Source organism: Mustela nigripes, chromosome 13 (assembly GCF_022355385.1).
Source record: "Mustela nigripes isolate SB6536 chromosome 13, MUSNIG.SB6536, whole genome shotgun sequence".
Lineage (NCBI taxonomy): Eukaryota > Metazoa > Chordata > Mammalia > Carnivora > Mustelidae > Mustela > Mustela nigripes.
In genome coordinates, this window is record NC_081569.1 from 30,098,392 (window position 1) to 30,117,374 (window position 18,983).

Sequence of the window (18,983 nt, forward strand, 5' to 3'; positions counted from 1 at the left end):
GGTGATAGAGGTAAATGAGGAGGAAAAGGAAGAGGAAAAAAGAGGAGTAAGAAAATTTCACTGACATAAAGAGACTTTAATTATTATTATTACTATTTTAGTCTCTACGATTTTGTTTATTTATTTATTTATTTGAGAGAGAGAGAGAGGGAGTGAGAGCAAGAAGCACAAGCAGAGGGAAAGAATCCCAGGCAGATTCCATGCTGATTTGGAGCCTGACGTGGGGCTTGATCTTTCCACCCGAGTATCATGACTTGAACTGTAATGAAGAGTCAGATGCTTAACTGACTGAACCATCTAGGCCCTCTGAAATAAATAGAATTTTTAGATTGAAGGAGCCTGCCAGGTTCCAGAATAATCTGATACAAAGTGCTCAACACTAAGACAGTTTGGTTAAATTAATAAACTTCAAGAAAACATATCTTTAGGTATCAAGACAGAAAAAGCAAATAAATTTGGCTCAGTCCTTTCCTCATGAACACGGAATGCTGGAAGACAATGCAGCAGTCTACAAAATTCTACAGGCAACGGCGTGTAGATTACATTATACCCAGCGAAGGTATCACTCAAGCAGAACAGCAACTGATAGACATTTTCTAGGAATTTGGACTGCTTACTGACAACATCCATCCAACTAAGAGCTTAATCAAAGTAAAGAAATTGCAAGAAGGAATGCCAGAGTAAAATGGCCAGGGCCATGCCTGAGAGCCATCTTAACACAGAATCAAGACAGGTAGATGGCAGTAGTCCATCCTGATCTTTCTCAGCAGAGACTCTATTATAAAAACAAGCTACAATGACTCCAACCTCTTAATGTATTAGCAACATATATATAGTTTTTGCTTACGGTTAGATATTTTAGGAAACATTTTAGGATGAAGAAGTAGTTCTTTGAAGTTTAGTTAAGTCCAATTTTACTTCCATATCTTTTGCTTGTGTGAAGGTCAAGGGAATTTAAATTTATTATTGCTTAAACAGCATGCTTCCTTTTAATAATCCACTTCCAAGGGAAAAAACACTCTGAGTTTAAAAAGCAACTTGCTGGGGCACCTGGGTGGCTCAGTGGGTTAAGCCTCTGCCTTTGGCTTGGGTCATGATCTCAGGGTCCTGGGATGGAGCCCCACATCAGGCTCTCTGCTCAGCAGGGAGCCTGCTCCCCCCCCCCCCCGCCGCCACCGCCCCCCTCTGCCTACCTCTCTGCCTACTTGTGATCGCTCTCTGTCAAATGAGTAAGTAAAAAAAAAAAAGCAACTTGCAGAATCCCTTTTTGTACCTCAGCCTGGTTATGAGTTGCAGATTGCCTGAATGCAGAGGCCAGCAGTGCCAGGAAAGGCACACAGTCTGCAGTCAAGAAGCCCTGCACCTGTTTGGGCTTTAGCTCATACAACATCTCCTATTTGGGTGAGCTCCCATTAGTGCACCGGCCTCTCGCCTCATTTATACAATGGGAACAGTTCTCTGTTCCTCAAAAATCTTTCAAGAAGGTATGAGAATGAAGATGACAACCCAGGGAAACCAGCTCAAAAGACAGGAAAGTACGATTGTATTAACAATTTATGTATTAACTCCAACCAGAAGAGCCCATTCTCTGCCCACAGAGGAAAAGGGAAAGCTTTCTGTTAGAAGGGGACTGCCCAAGTGCCAAGGGGTTAGGGAGCTTCCCTTGAGGCTGGCTTCCAACCTGTCCAGCTGCACAGACAGCTAGCTGATCCAATCAGAAACACCACTCAGACTAGGCTTAGAATTTGGGAAGAGATTTTTGCTCTTTCCCAGTGGATTTAAGGATGAGGGCATGTACAAGGGCCTCTGGAACTGCTGTGTTCATCTGGCAAGCAGGAGAGAGAAAGCCTTCTGTGAATGGAGCTGACTGGGAGGAAAGCCACGTCCCAAGAAACACAGAGAAAATAGGTCCTGGTGACACAATTTGAATACCTAATCAAGTGGGGTCAGAAGGCAGCCACAACCTTATTCACCTCTTACAGAAGCCATTCATTCATTTTAGCTTAAGCCACCAGATAAAAATTTGTTACCGATTTACGGATTTGTTTCAGCTGTAACTCATTCAGAAGACCCTCCTGGAGATACAGCTCACATGTCCCTGCAGCCACACATTCAACCAAATCTACTTTAGAGCTCCACCTCCCATCCTAGCTGCCTCCATGAAACGAAAGCAGTTGCTGTCGGTGATGGAAACAAGTCCCCTGGGCGAGTTCACAGGAAAACTTGGAAATGGAGTACTTGACCGTGCCCTAACTCCTGGCAGCAGCCTTCTTCCTGTCCACGTGGTGCTCCTGGGCCAGCTCTCGATCCCAGTAAGATCATCATTCCCCAAGAAGATGCAATTTACTGATAACTTCTACAGAGGGTACCAGGAAGGCCCCAGGCAAGGCCGGGACTAGGAGGCCAGCCAGACACCCGCAGTGCAGACTTTCAGGAGGCACTTGTTTGGTTCATGAGGTCAAGGGGGCTCCTTAGAGGTGACGCCTGCGGCATCTGGCCTTCCTCCCCTGAGCCCTGACCCTCAGTGGGCCCATCAGGATGTCTCTTCCATTCTCTTCTCAGTTAGCAGCCCTTCCTTGCCATCAGCTCTGCCGCTGCACACTGTCTGCCTCGGCCCTGAACTTCCCCTTGGCCTGTCCAGCCTGCTTCTCCCTGACCTGTTGTGAATCACGCCAACTTTCGGTCTTGGGAACTCTCCCCAGTTTATGATCTCATCACAGCTTTCAAACTGGATTAATAGGTCTTTCATTTTTTTTCACTCAACTAATTCAAATGCTTTCTGGCTATAAGCTTTGATGGCCCTGGACTCCTTCCCCTACCCCATCCAGCCAAGCTTTGGGATCTGAAACCCAGATATGGGTCTCAGTTCCCACTGCTGGCCTAGACCCATCATACTCTTGGGTTGAAGGCACTCCCTAGCACTCCCAAATACACATGATGGAAAGGCTGGCAGTCACCTTGACCTCCAGGTCAGGCAGGCCCTGGGAGTGTGAGATTTGGACCTTTTCCCCAGCCTTCCATCTCTCCATTCTTGTAGGCCTCACCCCCACCTGGACCATGGCCTCCATCTCCTAGTGAGGCTCCCTTTTCTCTGGGGCAGATTTGCTTCAGTCTCTACTGGTCAATCTCCTCAAATTCTTTGTGGAATGGGGTGATATATAAAAAAGCATGTAGCCAAACAAAGAAGGCTCTCCAGGTTTCCCAAATTTACCCACTTTACAGAACCGTGGTACAGAGAGGGAATCTAATCCTCGCACCCTCTGCCTTAACATCCGTCAGTGGCTTCCAACAGAGCCCCAGAGCCCCCCACCCCACGACCAAGAGTCCCCTTCAAAGTAAGTTCTATAGGCCATTCACTGGTAAAACAAGGACTGCATGAAAAAGGAGCAAGCTGAGAACATTCTATGCCCCAGAAATGACAGGACAGAGTCCTAACTCCAAGCCCCCCATGTCTGACTCCAGCTCACCCTTCCAGCCCCTGCCTTCAGGCATACCCTTTACTTACAATTCCTGAAATGCAGCAGACTCCCACGTGCCTCTCTGCCTTTGTACCTGCTGCCCGGCCCACCCCACCATGCCCCTGATGCCATTTGTCCTTTTTTATGTATCAGGCTAAATGTGACAGCCTCATGGAAGGAAGCTGCCTTCTCCAGCCAATGCCTTTTCTAAGATGATTCACTTTTGTGCCTGTGTGCCTCCTCCCTTCTGCCCTCAACAACAGACAGAGCACAGACACCAAGGTCAACCCTTTGCCGAGCAGGGACAGAGTTAACGGGACAGTGTGAAATTATGCAAGCCCAGAATGAGAAGGCTTCCTGTTGGCACTTGACAGCCCTCATGATTAGTTGTAGGTCTGGTTTTTCTACCAGACTGTGACCTCACAGAGTGCCTGGCCTCTATCTGTTCACAGTTATACCCCAGTGCCTAGCGGATGGCCTGCCACATAGAGGAAGTAGGCCGAAAAAATGTACAGATCAATGCTAGTGGCCCCAGGGCAAACACTCCCAGGCTGAGTTCTAAGTCTAAAGTCACCTCTGGAGCTGCTCCCCAGCCCGAGTCCTAAATCAGCTCGCTCGCATCAAGGGATGGAGTGCTTATTACCGCACTATGACCTGAAGAAAGCTGTGGGTTATTTATGGCACTGAAGTTTCAGGCAGAAAACAGAAGTTGAGGGTTTCCAGTAACCACTGACTAATTGTGAAACAATGTGAATTGTGAGTGTCTGTGTATGATGTTCAAAATATATATATATATATATATCTTTTTTTATTTAGCGAGTGAGCGAGAGAGGGTGTGCAGGAGAGGAGGTGGGGCAGAGGCAGAGGGAAAAGGAGAAAGAAAATGCCAGGCAGATTCCACCTTGAGCGCAGAGCCCTGTGTGGGGCTGGAGCTCACAACCCCAACATCACGACATGAGCCAAAACCAACAGTCAGACGTTCAACAAGTGAGCCACTCAGAACCCCCTCTGTATATGATTTTTAGGCATTATGGTCAGGTTTTTGAAGCTATCCACATTGCTCAGGGGACCGGAATCCTGCCCTCTTGGCTGGACCAGCCTTGCCCCTTGTACCTAGAGAAAAACCCACTCCACCTGCTACATCGGACCACTCATAAGCCACTAAGAAATAAGAAATAAGAAAGGGGGAAAAAGAAAAGAAAAGAATAGAAAGGGGACATCATTACAGTTGTAAAGGAAATTTTTAAGAATGCAAGAAGGACTGGAAAATTTTCCAGAAAATCTAACCCAAGACCCATAACAGACCAGTACCAGGGAGAAAATCTACTCTTCAAAAAAAACACAAGTTTCAGATAGTTTTTTAAGAAACTTCTACAAACCCAAACTACATATGTTCTTCAGTTGTTCTAGAACAGAGAAATTATAGGAACTTAATGTTGACTTAGAACTTAACATGTGCCAGGCACTGTGCTAAGCAATTTTGAGTGTGTGTGGGGGTGTGTGTGTATGTGTGTGTGTATGCCATGTTCAAAAAAGCTTACAAATTCACTAAAAGAGATTAGTAGAAAATAAGTCAAAAACCTTGAAAGAAAGCATATGTATTCATAAAAATTGATCACACTTATAAATACAGACAAAAGCCTAAATAAAAGAGTATTGAATGGAATTGAGCTATGAATTAAAATAATAGTATATCAGGACCAAATAGGCTTTTTCCTCCAGGGAATTAAAAAAAAATGGCTCAACATAAATAATGTTATATAATTCATTACACTGAAAGGTCAAGGGACACTTTCATAGAATCCCAAAGAACACCCATTCCTGAGTTAAAAATAAAACAAAATAGTAGCCACAAAAAAACTGTTAAGCTAGAAGTGGGAGGCAACTTTCTGAACGTGATTTTGTAAAGTTACCTAAAGGAAGCCAGCAATAAAGAGCACAGTATACAAGAAAAATTCTCACGAAAGATAGGAATAAGATAAAGTAGTCTTTTCTTTTCTTTTTAAGTTGCCTTTTCTAACCACTTCCTTTCGCTCTTTAATGTTATTCTGAGGGTTCTAGCTAACAAAGCTACAAGGAGGTAATATGTATAAATCCTGGAGAGAAAAAAGTTTTTATTATTTGCCAATGACATGATTTGTTTACCTAGGAAATCCAAAAATAATCAATTGGAGAAACTTACAAAAATAAAAGAGCTCAATCAGATGGCTGATATAAAAAATTAGGAGGCTTAGAGGATGTTAATGATAACCAGCAAGAAATGGTAATGGAAAAGATTTTATTCACAGGGTTGTTAAATATTATAAAATTTAACTATAATTTAAAAGTCCAAGAGGTATAGCCATAAAACTATAAAACTCCAAAGATATAACCAGAGATGACGACAACTCTCCCCAGATTTCATACAGTGTCAGTCAAAATCCCAATGAATATGTAAGTTCTTTTTTTTTTTTTTTTAAAGATTTTACTTATTTATTTGACAGATAGAGATCACAAGTAGGCAGAGAGGCAGGCAGAGAAAGACAGGGAAGCAGGCTCCCTGCTGAACAGAGAGCCCAAGGCCAGGCTTGATGCCAGGACTCTGGGATCATGACCTGAGCCAAAGGCAGAGGCTCAACCCACTGAGCCATGCAGGCGTCCCGGAATATGTAAGTTCTGAAACTGCATCAACTCTAAGAACATAAGAAAAGCAAAAGCACTCCTGAAGAAGAATGGGAATTTGGCCCAAGCAATTCCCTATGGCAGTAAGGATTAGCATAGCAATAGTCGAATCATCAGCACAAAACGGGTATTTACAAACATAGTGATTACTTGGGCATTTAGTACAGGATGGAATGGGCATTTGAGATGAAGGCAAGAGTGGATTACCCAATAAAAGTTGAGAGGAACCAGCTTTCCATTTGGAGAGAAAAGCAAAGTGAGGACTCCTACTTTATACCACCAAGAAAAAGAAATTCCATTCGAATTAAAGATTCAATTATAAACATAAAATCATGAGACTGTTAAAATAGAATATAAGAAAATATTTTTAACATTGGCCTGGGGTGGAAAAAAAATTCTTTCCTAGCACGATCAAAGCAGGACACCATGCAGGAAGACAGGAGGAATTGGATGCTATAAAATGAAAAATTTAAACACAATCCCTCATTGGAAATGAAATGACCAAGGTGAACAAGGGAAAACTTTTGGACTGTTATTGGCTCTGAAATTAGAGGCTAATTTCTTGAAGAAAAAAACCCAAACAGGCAAAGGACCTAAATAGGCAATTCACAAATGAAGGAAAAAAACAAGGGCCAAGAAAGATAGCAAAAGCCACTAAAGCTTAACAACAAACAAGAAAAATCTAAATTCTAATGTCTGTCTGTCCAGGAATCTGCACAAGAGGCATTCTGGGAGAGCAGGTGGTACAAATCCAAGCAGAGCCAGAAGCAAGCCACAATCAGTTTTAGGAGGAATGCAGTTCTGAGTGTGTACCCAGTGGACAAAGAATGTGTTAGCCATGCAGATCTCCTAAAGAGGGCTGCTAAGAATCTTACAGGAGCAATCTCCTTACAGCAGGAAGAGTTCATGTAGGTATGCTACCTTTCTGGCTAAAAAGGGGAAATTAGGATTTATAAGACAATATATCCCTACCTGTGCATATATTCATAAAGAAACTCTGGAAACGTTCAAAACTGGTAACAATGGTGAACTGTGGGTAGAGGAGAAGTGGGAGGAATTCAGCAGATGGGGACAGAGTGACATGGAAACTTTGGCCCCTCTCTTTATAAACTGTGTAATTTTTAAAACCATACAAATGTAGTCTCAAAAATGCTGAATTAAAAATCCTGTACTGTTCAATAAAAATAATTTTAAGTGGATTCAATAGTTTGTTTTTTTCCATATAGACATTCCGAGATGGCAAGTGTTATGGTTTTGACTTTTCAGACAGAAACTAAACTACCTGCATCTTATTGAGAGTTAACCATATATCCACACTCCCTGGCGGTGACACGGAGAATTCCACTTTAAGACTTTCTAAAGGGCAGTTTGGTAACATGTATCAAAGTGTAAAATTTTCATACCCCTGCACTGCAATAGCATTTCCAAAATTTACCCTGTAGAAATGACTGGATAAGTGTTAGTAAAGATGATTCTGCGGCATTATTTATTACAGGGGAAACGGTTAACGATTACTATCCATTTGCATGGGATAACATAAACCATGGGCATGGCTCCAGATGCTGTCTATCTGCGGACCATACTCTTGAGTTGCAAAACCCTGGGAGCTCCTTATCTCACATTTCCAGCCGTATGACCCTTTGGATCTCTGCTCACCGCACCATCTACCCTGCTCTAGGAGGTGCCACCCCACCCTGGGCCAGCGGGCTCACCTCGTCAACATAGGGGGGCAGTGGATGGGGTTGGAGCAGAAGATGCTGTTGGACCTGCGCATGCCATCAAGGAACTCCTTCGCTGACTGGCCGCGGAGCTCCGCCAGGGGCCGGACCTCATGCTTGACGAACCACTGGTGCGCCTCGAAGCACCCGGCACAGAGGATCTTCTCACACTCGAAACACCAGAAGTCCGCGGATTCTTTGCAGCGGTTGCAAACGGCCTTCACATCCACGATCTGCCTGTACACCGACAGGCGCCGCTGTAGACTCTCAAAGAAGACGTTATCCAGCACCAGCGAGTCAGCGCCTAAGGGCCCAGGCAGCTGGCAGATCGGGCACTGCAAGTTGGGCGCCTCCAGGCACCCCGAGCACAGCGTGTGCAGACAAGGCAGCAGCTTGGGGCGCTTGGCTTCTACCTGGCACGCCTGGCAGCGCAGGAATTGGAATTCCTCTTCCAGGGCTTGCTGGGGGACCAGAGAGGTTGGGGTGAGCCTGAAATCCAGGAGTCCCCACCCACCAGACCGGCTCCTGAGGCTGGAGGCTGGGAGTGGGACTCCATATTCCATCCCCGGCAGTCATTGGATGATACAAAACCCAGGCTTCCCAGGACCACACTCCCCCACTTATTCAGTTCTTCCTGCTCTCACTCCCCAATGGACTGAGCATCTACTTCCCATAAGACACAGTACTGGCCCTGGGATCCATGGATGGATAAATCCCTGCCTTCCTGGGACTCCGTGTAGAAAGGAGATCCTTTAAGTGTTCTCATATAGCATCACATAAAGTGCATCCCGTGGTTTGGTGGCTCCTCAGAGAGTTAAATACAGGACTATCATATAATCCAGCAATTTCATTCCTAGATATATTTCCCCAAATAGCTGAAAACAAGTACCCAAACAGATACTTGCACACCCATGTTCATAGCACTGTTAGGCACAAGAGCCAAAAGGTAGAAACAACCCAAGTGTCCATCAAGGGATGACTGGATAAACACAAGGGTTCTACACGTGCAATGGACTATCATTCAGCTTTAAAGAAAAGAAGGTGGGGGGTGCTGGCTGGCTCAGTTGGTGGAGCATGTGACTCCTGATCTCCAGCTTGTGAGTTCAAGCCCCACCTTGGGTGTGTAGAGGTTACTTAAAAATAAAATCTTTACCGATAAATAAATAAAATGAAAAGGAAGGGCCTTCTCATACATGCTATGAGAGCCTTGAAGACATTATGCTAAGCAAAATAAGCCAAACACAAAAGAACAAATATTGCACAGCCCACTTATATGAAATATCTAGACTAGGCAAATCCACAGCAACAGAAAGTAGTTTGGAGGTTACCAGGACTTGGGACAAGGGAGTAATAATGAGCTACCACGTAAGGAGTACAGTTTCTGTTGAGGGTGATGAAAAAACTTTTGGAAACAGATGGTGGTGGGTTACCCAACACTGTGAGATACATGTAATGCCACTGAGATGTACGCTTAAAAACAGTTAAGTTCTCGGGGTGCCTGGCTGGCTCAGTCGGTGGAGCAGGCAACGCTTGCTCTCAGGGTTGTAAGTTTGAGCCCCACATGGGGAGTGGAGATTCCTTACTAAAAATAAAATCTTTAAAAACATGGTAAGTTTTATGTTATGGATATTTTATAGCAAAAATAAAAAGCGCTTACTATACAGTACCTGGCCCATGAGGAGTGTTCATAATTAAGTAATACTACTCCTAGTTCTAATAATGCAAATTATAAAAATCACTGCAACCTGGTGCTTTCACGAAGGGGAGCCCAAAGGGCCTGGAAGAACATAGAGCAACGGATGTAAGTAGCTCCTCTGGGGAGGAAGGCAGCCGGGGAGTTTGTCGGAGAGAAGGCTGAGGCAAGTTTCCGGGAGTACCTTGTAAGCCCCTTGCGGGGGTGGACTGGGCATGCAGCATGCTCCAAGAAAAGGATCCTGGAGATACCCTAGCGGTGAAACCACCACAGGAGCTCTGAGGCCTTAGCCAGGGCACGTCTCTCATCTGGGCCAGTTTTCCACTTTCTGACCTGGGAACTTGGGTTTTGGTTTTCCACGCCAGGGACATGCCCCGGGCTCCAGGCCTGCGCAATAGGGCTCCTCCCGCCATTCTCCCTAATCCGTGCACCTTCTCCCGAGGCAGAGGTTTAGGGGGCGGGTCGCCAGAGTGGGCAGACAAGTCCAGTCCCAAGTGTCAGGGACCCTCAGCGTCTTGCCCCCTGTTCGTGGCGAATCCCAGCCGAGAGAGGCTCCCCTAACTCATCCTGCTGCCCTTTTTTACTCTCACGTACCCTTACCCCAGACAAGAGGGTCAGGACCCAATACCTGGTTTTCTCTCTGTGTCACTCTTTAAGGTACTTGGTCAAGTTGCCCTCTCCCTTCCCACCTCTACCCGCACCGTAGCGAATCAACGAAGCCTAAACCCCATCTCCCCAAACCCAGTAGTACCTCCGCGGGGCTGGGGCTGGGCTGGTGGCCTTCGGGGTCGGACTCCGGGGGAGGCATTGTGGGCGTGTGGGGCAGTGCGGGGTCTTGCTGGGGACCCGGAGATCGGGCGGGTGCAGGCTCCTGCTGCATGGATCACAGCACAGTTTCGATTCTCGGTTTTTGAGCTTGAGGGGCGGGAGGGGAAGCGGAACGAGAGGCGGGCGCCAGACGCCGTAGTCTCCTTAGCCGGTCCGAAAGGGGCAGTGCCCGGTGAGGGCCCGCCTCCCGAGAGGAAGTGAGACAGAGCGAGGGGGCGGTTCTAGGGGCGGAGAGGCCGGCGGGGGCTTAGAGGACACGCCCATAGCCGGAGGGAGGATTGGGAGCCGACGCGACGCTCAGCTGACCCGGGGGTAAAGGGACCAGGGCAGAGCAGAGCAGAAAGGAGGCGGCAGCCGCCCTAGGCTTTGGGCCCCGTAACGGAGAAGAGCCGCAGGTGGCTCTACTTTGGAGGAACTCCTGGTCTAATGGAAGAGCAACAGTTGCCCAAACAGAGGTTTTCACACAACAGAGGGACTGGCTGGAAAGAATATCCTCAGCTGGGACTTGAAGGAACTTGGGGTGGGGCGGGGAGAGCTTAGAACAGCACGTGCAAAGGCCTGGAGGTTTGAAACAGGAGATTCTGTTTAAAAACTAGTTTTCATTATTTTCAGATTTAAGAGGGGACCCATGAGGGGCAACAGGGCTAAGAAATTGGACCAGGTCTGTGGGTGACAGTGAGTTTAGAACCCAGAAACATGACCCAACATGCATGTTGGGACGGTAACTCTGACAACCTAGGACCGTGGCCTGGTCTAGGAAATTGTTGTGGGATGCAGAGGAGGGATCTGAGTCAGAGACACTGGGAGGACACTTGAGTGGGGCTGAGGGGAATAGGACGGTGCCTTGGGTGATAGCTAGAGAGGTAGGTTGGTGAGTCTGAGGCAGAGGAGCAGGGAGGGAAGGGGGAGAACTGGTGAGCAGATATGAAGACAGTGAGGAGAGAGCAGGTTAGCTCTTGACCAAAGGAGAAGCATGCCAGCTCCCAGCTGGTGAGGGGAGAAAACACCTCTAGGCAGCTTCACTGGGCCAAAGGCTCTGGCTTCAAAAATCAAATCATCCCAACCACTGTGCTAACTTCTGATACAATTCTGTGCTCAGTTCCAGCTTGCAGCCGACTAGGAATGGTGATGGAACCCTGCTCCTGTAAAGCTGATCTTCTGGGCTGTGTGGGGAAAGGGAATGGGAGGGAGAGCCAACTTCTCAGGACCCTGTGAGGCCTCAGGGGCCTTACCCTACCCTCCAGCCTCGGGGCTTTAGAATCGGGCCATTGAACTAGGAAAAGCCAAAGATGGTGAGCAGCAGCTGCAGAAGGGACCTGGAAGGGTCCCTTTTGGGTCCCTGTTGGGTCTGAGGAGGCAGGGCTGGCATGTGGCTGAGACAAGGAAAGCTTTATTAATTTCTTATTAATCACTTTCAAAGAGAGCAACATTTAAAACTCCATGTCGAAAATCATTGCTTTTCAGAGTAAATTTACCATTTGCATTTAGATTTTCTCAAGCCATGGAGAGGCAAGTTACCTCTAGGTCAGGTTACCTCTGGATCAAGGGGTGTGCTGTTTCTGGACTTTTGTGATACTCTAGAGGGCCTGCTCTGGGATGCTCTTGTGCTGTCTGTCCCCTCCTTCCTCACTCTGCTGTGCTCCCTGAGGTCTGCACATGAAATTTCTCTTTTTGTGCCAAAGTTCAGGCCCTCCCGCCCCACCTTGACCACAGTGAGGCTGGCTACGAACTCATTCAACAAATAAGTGTTGAGATCCATTCTGTGCCAGGCTTGCCGGGCTGTGGGTACGCAAGGAGTAATAATTTGCGGGCTGTGCCCAGGAGAAACCCTGATTCTAGATAAGACATCCCACACACTCCCACCCCAGTATGTGACTTTGGAGCGGGAATGCTGAGAAGGCTGGTAGCATTTCCTCGATTTTGGAGGAAATTCGGCTCTGAAATCCCACTCTGCAAAGCTCACCTTGCCTTCCAGCTCCTTTTCCAAGGCCAGGCAGTAGCACGACTCCGGCAGGCTCGGTCCTCCCGGCGCAGGGGGCGCTGTGGGACAGCGGGAGCCGCCCCGGCTAGCCACCGCCTCCCGCGCCCGTAGCCAGTGAGACCGGAAGCGGCGGCCGGCAGGGGCGGGCCGGATAGCGGCCGGCTTCTGTGGCCTGGCAACGCGCGGGGGCGCGGGGCGTGCCCCTGTCAAGAGCCATGCTCGGCAGGTCCGGGTACCGGGCGCTGCCCCTGGGGGACTTTGATCGTTTCCAGCAGTCGAGCTTCGGCTTCCTGGGCTCGCAGAAGGGCTGCTTGTCCCCGGAGCGGGGCGGCGTGGGGCCGGGGGCCGGTGAGTGGCCGCCCAGCACAGCGGACCCGGGGCGGGGACCCGCTGGTACCCTCAGGAGTCAGCCGGTCTGGCGCCCTCGCCTCCTAAGAGGAGGCACCGAGAGTGGCTATGGCGTGGAGAAGGGTCTGGACCAGGCATTGGGATGCTAGCGCTCACCCGCCCTCCCTAGGTCTACTGGGCTGCTGGCCCGGAGCGCTCTCATCCTCTAACAGGCCTCATCCCTTCATTTATCCTCTCGGCTCTTATCAGCCCTTTAAGCCTGGGAAGGGATTTCAAATTCTCATTTTGAAGATGTATTTATTTATTTGAGAGAGAGAGGGCGGGAGGGCCGGCGAAGGGACAGGGAGAGGGAGAGAATCTCAAGCAGATGGAACCAGATCTCAGGAACTGAGATCATGACCTGAGCAGAAACCTGCAGTCGGCAGATTCACCGACTGGGCCACGTGGGAGACCCCTCAAATTCCCATTTTGACCAGAAAGACCCCAGAGTCTAGGCGTGGGAGGTCACCAGAGCTCTAAGGGTGCTTGGCTGCAGAGAAATGGCAAAATCTTGATTCCAGGGGGTACTTCTATATGCCTGGAGTTTAAGCATCTGCCTATTTCCTGGTGGATATGGGCAGGCCCTTGGCTGCCTGTGGTGTCAGCTTTGGTCATCTCTTGCTCCAGAGCCATGAGGGATTCCCTTGGCTCCAGGGCCAGATCCCACATGATTCAGTCTGACAGGCAAACCCTGGAGGATTTGGTCTCTCCTGACCCTCCTGTAATGACAGCTGACCCTCTCCAAGGCTTCCTTTCCTGCAGGGGCCACAGGGGTCAGAGCTAGACAGGAAAACATCCTGGGGTTTGGAGAGCCCAGAGGGCATAGCGTTCCTGGAAGGACTGAGCAAAAGCTCCTGTCTGCTTCTTGCCCAGGCTTGGGAGGAGAAAGATACCAGAGGATAACCGTGCTAGATTCTGGGGCTCTCAGCTCCATTTTCCTCGTGGGCTCTCAGTTCTCCAAGGGGCCAGGACCTCTGATCTCAGATGAGCCTCATCTTCCTAGTTCCCGCCTCCTACCTGAAGCCACTTCAAGTATTTGATAGTCCTTAGGTCATTAAAAGGGGGCGTGAGTTGTGAGCTAGAGAAGAACATCTTCACCCTCACCTATGGTTCCTGTTGAGCCATTAATGCTTTATCCTAAGCATTAGGATAGCCTAAGGCCTTATCTCCAAGAGGATGAAAGCACACTTCTGGGGCTGATGGTGGAAGAGGAATGTGTTCTACCACCAGCATTCAGTTCAGCCCAGCAGTGTTTACAGATGCCTGGGTGCTCCTGGCTGTGTGCCAGGTATGGGAGGCACTATCTATCAGACAAAAGAATTGATCCAGATTCCTGGTGAGGAGAGCATCACATGGATTGGCTTCTCAAATCTAAAGGCTGTTGCCTAGCAGAGACTCGGCCTTGTGGAGGTGGAACTCAAGGCAGATTAGTTTTGATGTGTGGGAGGAGGGAACGTTCTTCACTAGCATCTGGCTAGAGACAGAAATGAGGCAAGGAGGCAACTGAGAGCTCTGAGAAGGGACTAGCTGCTGAAGGGAGAGGTGGGCAAAAGGTGCACTTGACCAACTTCACTCAGCCTGCTGCTGTCCTGCCAGCACTGGTTGGTGTTTCCTGACTGCCTCTGCTCTCTTGTCCCCAGATGCGCCCCAGAGCTGGCCCTCCTACCTCTGCCACAGCCTCATCAGTTTCCTGGGATTCTTGCTGCTGCTGCTCACTTTCCCCATTTCTGGCTGGTTCGCCTTGAAGGTAAGGCTGGCTGGGTCAGACTCCGGGGGATTGGGCCCCCACTCTCCATCCTCTGTCCCCTTCCCCTGAATATTACATTATCACATCCTAGTGAAATGGGCCGGTCCGGGATTATTCATTTGTATCTTTCAGATGAGGAAATAGGCTCAGGCTTGCCCAAAGTCATACTGGGAGCCAGAGAGTGGCAAACAAGCCTTCCCAAACACCCAAGTTCTGGGATCTGGACACTGGCTTTAAGGTGCACACAGATATCTTTGCCACATCTTCCTTTCTTTGGGTTAGGCTGAAATTTGAACGGAAAACTACTCCACTTGGCCCAGTAGGTAATGAGTAATAGGAATTCAGGCCTGGTTTTTAACAAGGGCTGGTGCAGAGGAGAAATCTGGAGCTGTACTTAAAGATCATATCTGAGAGCTGCAGTGAAGGTGGAAGCCCAGGCAGGCCGTGCCCGTTGTGTGGCCTAGGAAACAGTCAACTTTTCTAGAAAGCCTTCGGGTTTGGTGTGGTCTGGAAGGGAGTCTTTAGAAGGTGCTAAATTCTAGTCCTAAAGCTGCCACTGAAACAAACACTGTGTGACCCTGGGCAAGTCACTTTGCCTCTCTGGGCCTTCATTTCTCAATTTGGACCTATTTACTTCTGAAGTTGACAAAGCCCTTTTTTGGGGGTTGGAGTCATTCAGAACTGCATTCACATCTTTCCTGTTTCACTTGGAGGCTCTGTGATTTTTGAGCAAATCATTTAACCTCTCAGAGTCTTGGTTTTCTCTTCCAAAAAGATCTAAGGATATCTGACACCAACCAAAGCAAAGGAGAGAGAGGGGAGGGGGGTACCTGGGCAGATGCCATTGTGAGCCTAGGCCCGGAACTTTCACCTCTCTCTCTCACCCTCGTGAACAGATTGTGCCCACCTATGAGCGGGTGATCGTGTTTCGACTAGGCCGGATCCGTACCCCTCAGGGGCCCGGCATGGTTCTGCTCTTGCCCTTCATTGACTCCTTCCAGCGGGTGGATTTGAGGACACGTGCTTTCAATGTCCCTCCCTGCAAGGTGAGGATCTTCTCGGCTCCCCCAGACAGAGGGAGTGGGGGCTTGTGCAGCATGATTGTGGGAGCCAGTTCCATGGTGTATGAGTAGCCGTCAGGGGCAGGGTGGTGGAAGAAACCAGAAAAGTTGAGGATGGAGGCTGGGAGGACATCCTTGCTCAATGTACCTACTGACATGCACTTGGGGATGTGATTTTCCCTTTGAGGAACTAGGTACCAGGAGGGCGGGTCAAGCTGGGTGGTCTTCGTGGGCCAGAGCTCCCTGCAGCACCAGCCCCTTGAGTATCTCCTCTTTCACGACCTCCCCCAACAGCTGGCCTCTAAGGATGGGGCTGTGCTGTCCGTGGGGGCTGATGTCCAGTTCCGCATCTGGGATCCAGTACTGTCTGTGATGACTGTGAAGGACCTGAACATGGCCACGCGCATGACGGCCCAGAACGCTATGACCAAGGCCCTGCTCAAGAGGCCTCTGCGGGAGATCCAGATGGAGAAGCTCAAGATCAGCGACCAGCTCCTGGTAGGCAGCTGTTCACATGGTAGAGGTCAGTGGTGAGCTCCGGGCCTGGCTTTACCTGCCAAGGCACTTTGAGCAAAGCATCAAATTGCTCTGGGCCTCAGTTTACCATATATTCCAACCTTGGAAGAACCAGCAGTCTGGGTGGGACTGAGCACCAGAAGATGGGTTCAGAGCATAGTGGTCTTGGGCAAGCTTGTCTTGGCGAGGCACTGGGGCCTTGAGAGGGGCATGGTCTAATCCAGATTCTGGGGCCTTCCCTAACTGCTGGGGTTCTACCCTTCACCACTCTGCAGGCGTTGCCATGACAACACTGGGCTTCGGAGGCAGGCAGTGGGGGTGAAAGGAGTGGGGGCCCTCCTAGCACAGTCACCTGGGGAATTCCAGGCTCCACAGGGCAGCGTGTGCGCTTGGGGGCTTTGTGTTCCTAGTTCAGAACAGAACAGACACAAGGGCATTTGGACCTTTTTCTGGTCTCTCCACGTGAGTCATTATCTGCGCCAGAATTCCCCTCTCATCCCTTTTGTGACAAGATGGGGTGGAAATGTGGCATGTGTCACACATGGTGGCATATCCCCTGCTCCCCAGGCTCACCTTGGGCTTTCTCCTGTGTCCTGGTGGACCCTGAGTGAGGTCTTAAGTTCCCTTGGCTGTGTTTTCCCCTGGGGACCTGGGGTTTGGGGACCGGAGTGGGGGGCAGTAATGCCAGTCCTGGAGATCCCAGTACCTTCTGGAAGTGAACCAGCCCCTTAAGGGAAACTCCCAAGGAGATGCTGCTGTGCTGGGGACGGCAGCTCTCACGTGCAGAGTGTCTTAGGGTCTATGAGTCCTTTTGCTCCCCACGTGTATCCGCTTCACATTCTGCTGCCAGAGGGCTAATATTATGGTTTTATTTTGGCGGGAGGAAACTAAGGACTCAGAAGTTATTGGTTGCCCCCCAAGAACCATGGTCAAGGGCAGAGCCGGCCCAGAGCCAGATCACTGGCTATCCCACCCCCCACCCTCAATCCAGTGCTCCGTCTTCTACAGTTGATAATAAATTGATAACAGCTTTTATTTATGAAACCACATTCCATTTTAGTGTACTTTTCAGAGGAGAAAGCTGATCTCAGCCTTATTGCTGTCAGGGGCGGGTGGGGAATGAAACCAGAACACCAGGCGTGTTGTGCAACAAAGCCGAGAGAGGCAGTTTGGGGGAAATCGGTCCCACACCAGGATGTTAGTCATTTAGGGCCTGTTGCCCAAACTGGGTTGGCGCCTGGTAAAGTGGGGTCAGTGCCTGTGGTTACAACGAAGTCTCAGGAACACTAGCTTGCCTCCCGGAAGCCCTGGGTCAGGCATACATTTCTCATTCTCACTCCCCTCTCTGCCTCTTCCCTGGAGGGACTCACACTCTCCAGTCTCCCTTGCTGGACCCTGGTGAGCTGCTCACTTCTCCCCCAGGCTGGTTGCTTGCTTCCATTCACTGCCGCCACACACTACATTCCCCTGCTGCAACCTGACCTCTTCCTCCTCAGGAGGCAGACCCCTGGGACAGGAACCCTTTCGCTCATCTGGCATCAGCCCTTCAACCTCGGGTTCTGTGCTGTCTCTCTGGTCACCGCAAGCCAAGCCGTGCTTCTTCCTCCGAGGCTCCTCCCTGTGTGGGCAGTGCTCTGGTCTCAGGGCTCAGCTTCTGCTTCTGTTAGTCCTCTCTCCGCTCCTTTCTGCGTGGGCGTGGGCACAGACTCTCTTCTGCACCCCAGCCCCTGACAGCTCTCCCCTACCTCCCCCACCTCTCCCCCTGCTCACCCCATCCTCAGTCTAGGCTTCCTCTAGACTCCTAAGACAGCAGCATGACCTCCTTCCTGCTAGCGCCCAGCACTTATCGGTCCCACGCTTGCTTAACATGGGGGGAGCCTCTGACTCTGTGCACCCTCCTTTCTCTCTTGTCTCTCTCTCTCTCGAATGCTCTGCTCCCTTGGCTTCCATTATTTCACTTCTGCTTTTCCTCCTTCCAGCTCACTCCTGCTTACTACTTGCTGTCCTGCCCTTCAGTTTCCAAGGTTCTGCCAATGGCCTCTTCTTCTTGCCTAGGACCTCCTGGGAGGGCTCATCCAGCCGGGCTTCATGCTGCTTCTGGACATTGATTATGTACAACCCTCTGCTCCAGCTCCCCTCCTGTGCCCTGGACCCCGTTTATCCAACCGCCTGGTGGACACTTCAAGCTGAATATGTTTAAAAAAAAAAAAAAAATAGTCCTTTCCCCCACCCTAGCCATCGCCGAGCAAGTGTCTGCCTGTGTGCTCGCTCCCGGTGAGCACCGCGCTCACGCTCGTGCAGGAGCCCACGCCGGAGCCGGCCCCTCTCCGCCCTCCGGCATTCACAGGCAGGTGGCCACCACGCTCCCTGCTTGTTTCCCGGGTGTTTTGCTGTAGCTGCATCTAGTTGACAGAGTTGTGCTCTGTCCTCTGCATGTCTCAGCTTCACGGCCACCTCTCCATCTAACACCAGAGCCACCTCATTTCTGCCTGCGCTTTGAAACTGGCCCACGTGGTCTCCACGTCCCCACCCTCAGCCCCCTTCAATCCGGTGTCCACGGAGCAGCCAGGAGGAGTTCCCAACGAGCAGGTCTGCAGTCACCCCCCCTGCCGAACTCCTCTCGAGGCTCCTCGTGTATCAGAATAAAGCCAAGTGAGTGGGGCCACCCACCTCAGAGCCCTCTGCTTGTTCCAGTCTCCCAAGCCACACTTGGGGGTCTAGCTAAATGGAATGGTGGTTACTCACACTTCCCCAGACGTTCCAGGTTCTTCTGTCCAGGTTTTTTTTTTTAATTTTTAAATTTTTTATTTTTTATAAACATATAATGTATTTTTATCCCCAGGGGTACAAGTCTGTGAATCGCCTGGTTTACACACTTCACAGCACTCACCAAAGCACATACCCTCCCCAATGTCCACAATCCCACCCCCCTT

At 49.7% G+C, this 18,983-nt stretch overlaps 2 protein-coding genes across 11 annotated transcripts in view; one reads left to right on the plus strand and one right to left on the minus strand.

The window, feature by feature from the left end:
* PML (PML nuclear body scaffold) overlaps positions 1-10,546 on the minus strand; it is a 40,889-nt gene extending 30,343 nt beyond the window's left edge. For 2 of the 7 annotated variants that reach the window (XM_059371848.1, XM_059371850.1), the window contains exons 1-2: positions 10,282-10,543; positions 7,832-8,298 (exon numbers count right to left, since the gene is read on the minus strand). In XM_059371848.1, the coding sequence (XP_059227831.1) occupies positions 7,832-8,298; positions 10,282-10,410 (596 nt within the window). In that variant the 5' untranslated portion in view covers positions 10,411-10,543. Of the gene's footprint in view, positions 1-7,831; positions 8,299-10,281 lie in introns of all 7 variants that reach the window. The other 5 variants (XM_059371853.1, XM_059371852.1, XM_059371847.1 and 2 more) reach the window with 3 other exon arrangements.
* Positions 10,547-12,461: 1,915 nt separating this feature from the next.
* Positions 12,462-18,983, plus strand: part of STOML1 (stomatin like 1) — a 10,252-nt gene continuing 3,730 nt past the window's right edge. For 3 of the 4 annotated variants that reach the window (XM_059371855.1, XM_059371856.1, XM_059371857.1), the window contains exons 1-4: positions 12,462-12,687; positions 14,367-14,473; positions 15,370-15,519; positions 15,829-16,032. In XM_059371855.1, the coding sequence (XP_059227838.1) occupies positions 12,555-12,687; positions 14,367-14,473; positions 15,370-15,519; positions 15,829-16,032 (594 nt within the window). In that variant the 5' untranslated portion in view covers positions 12,462-12,554. Of the gene's footprint in view, positions 12,688-14,366; positions 14,474-14,617; positions 14,712-15,369; positions 15,520-15,828; positions 16,033-18,983 lie in introns of those variants that run through there. The other variant, XM_059371858.1, reaches the window with a different exon arrangement.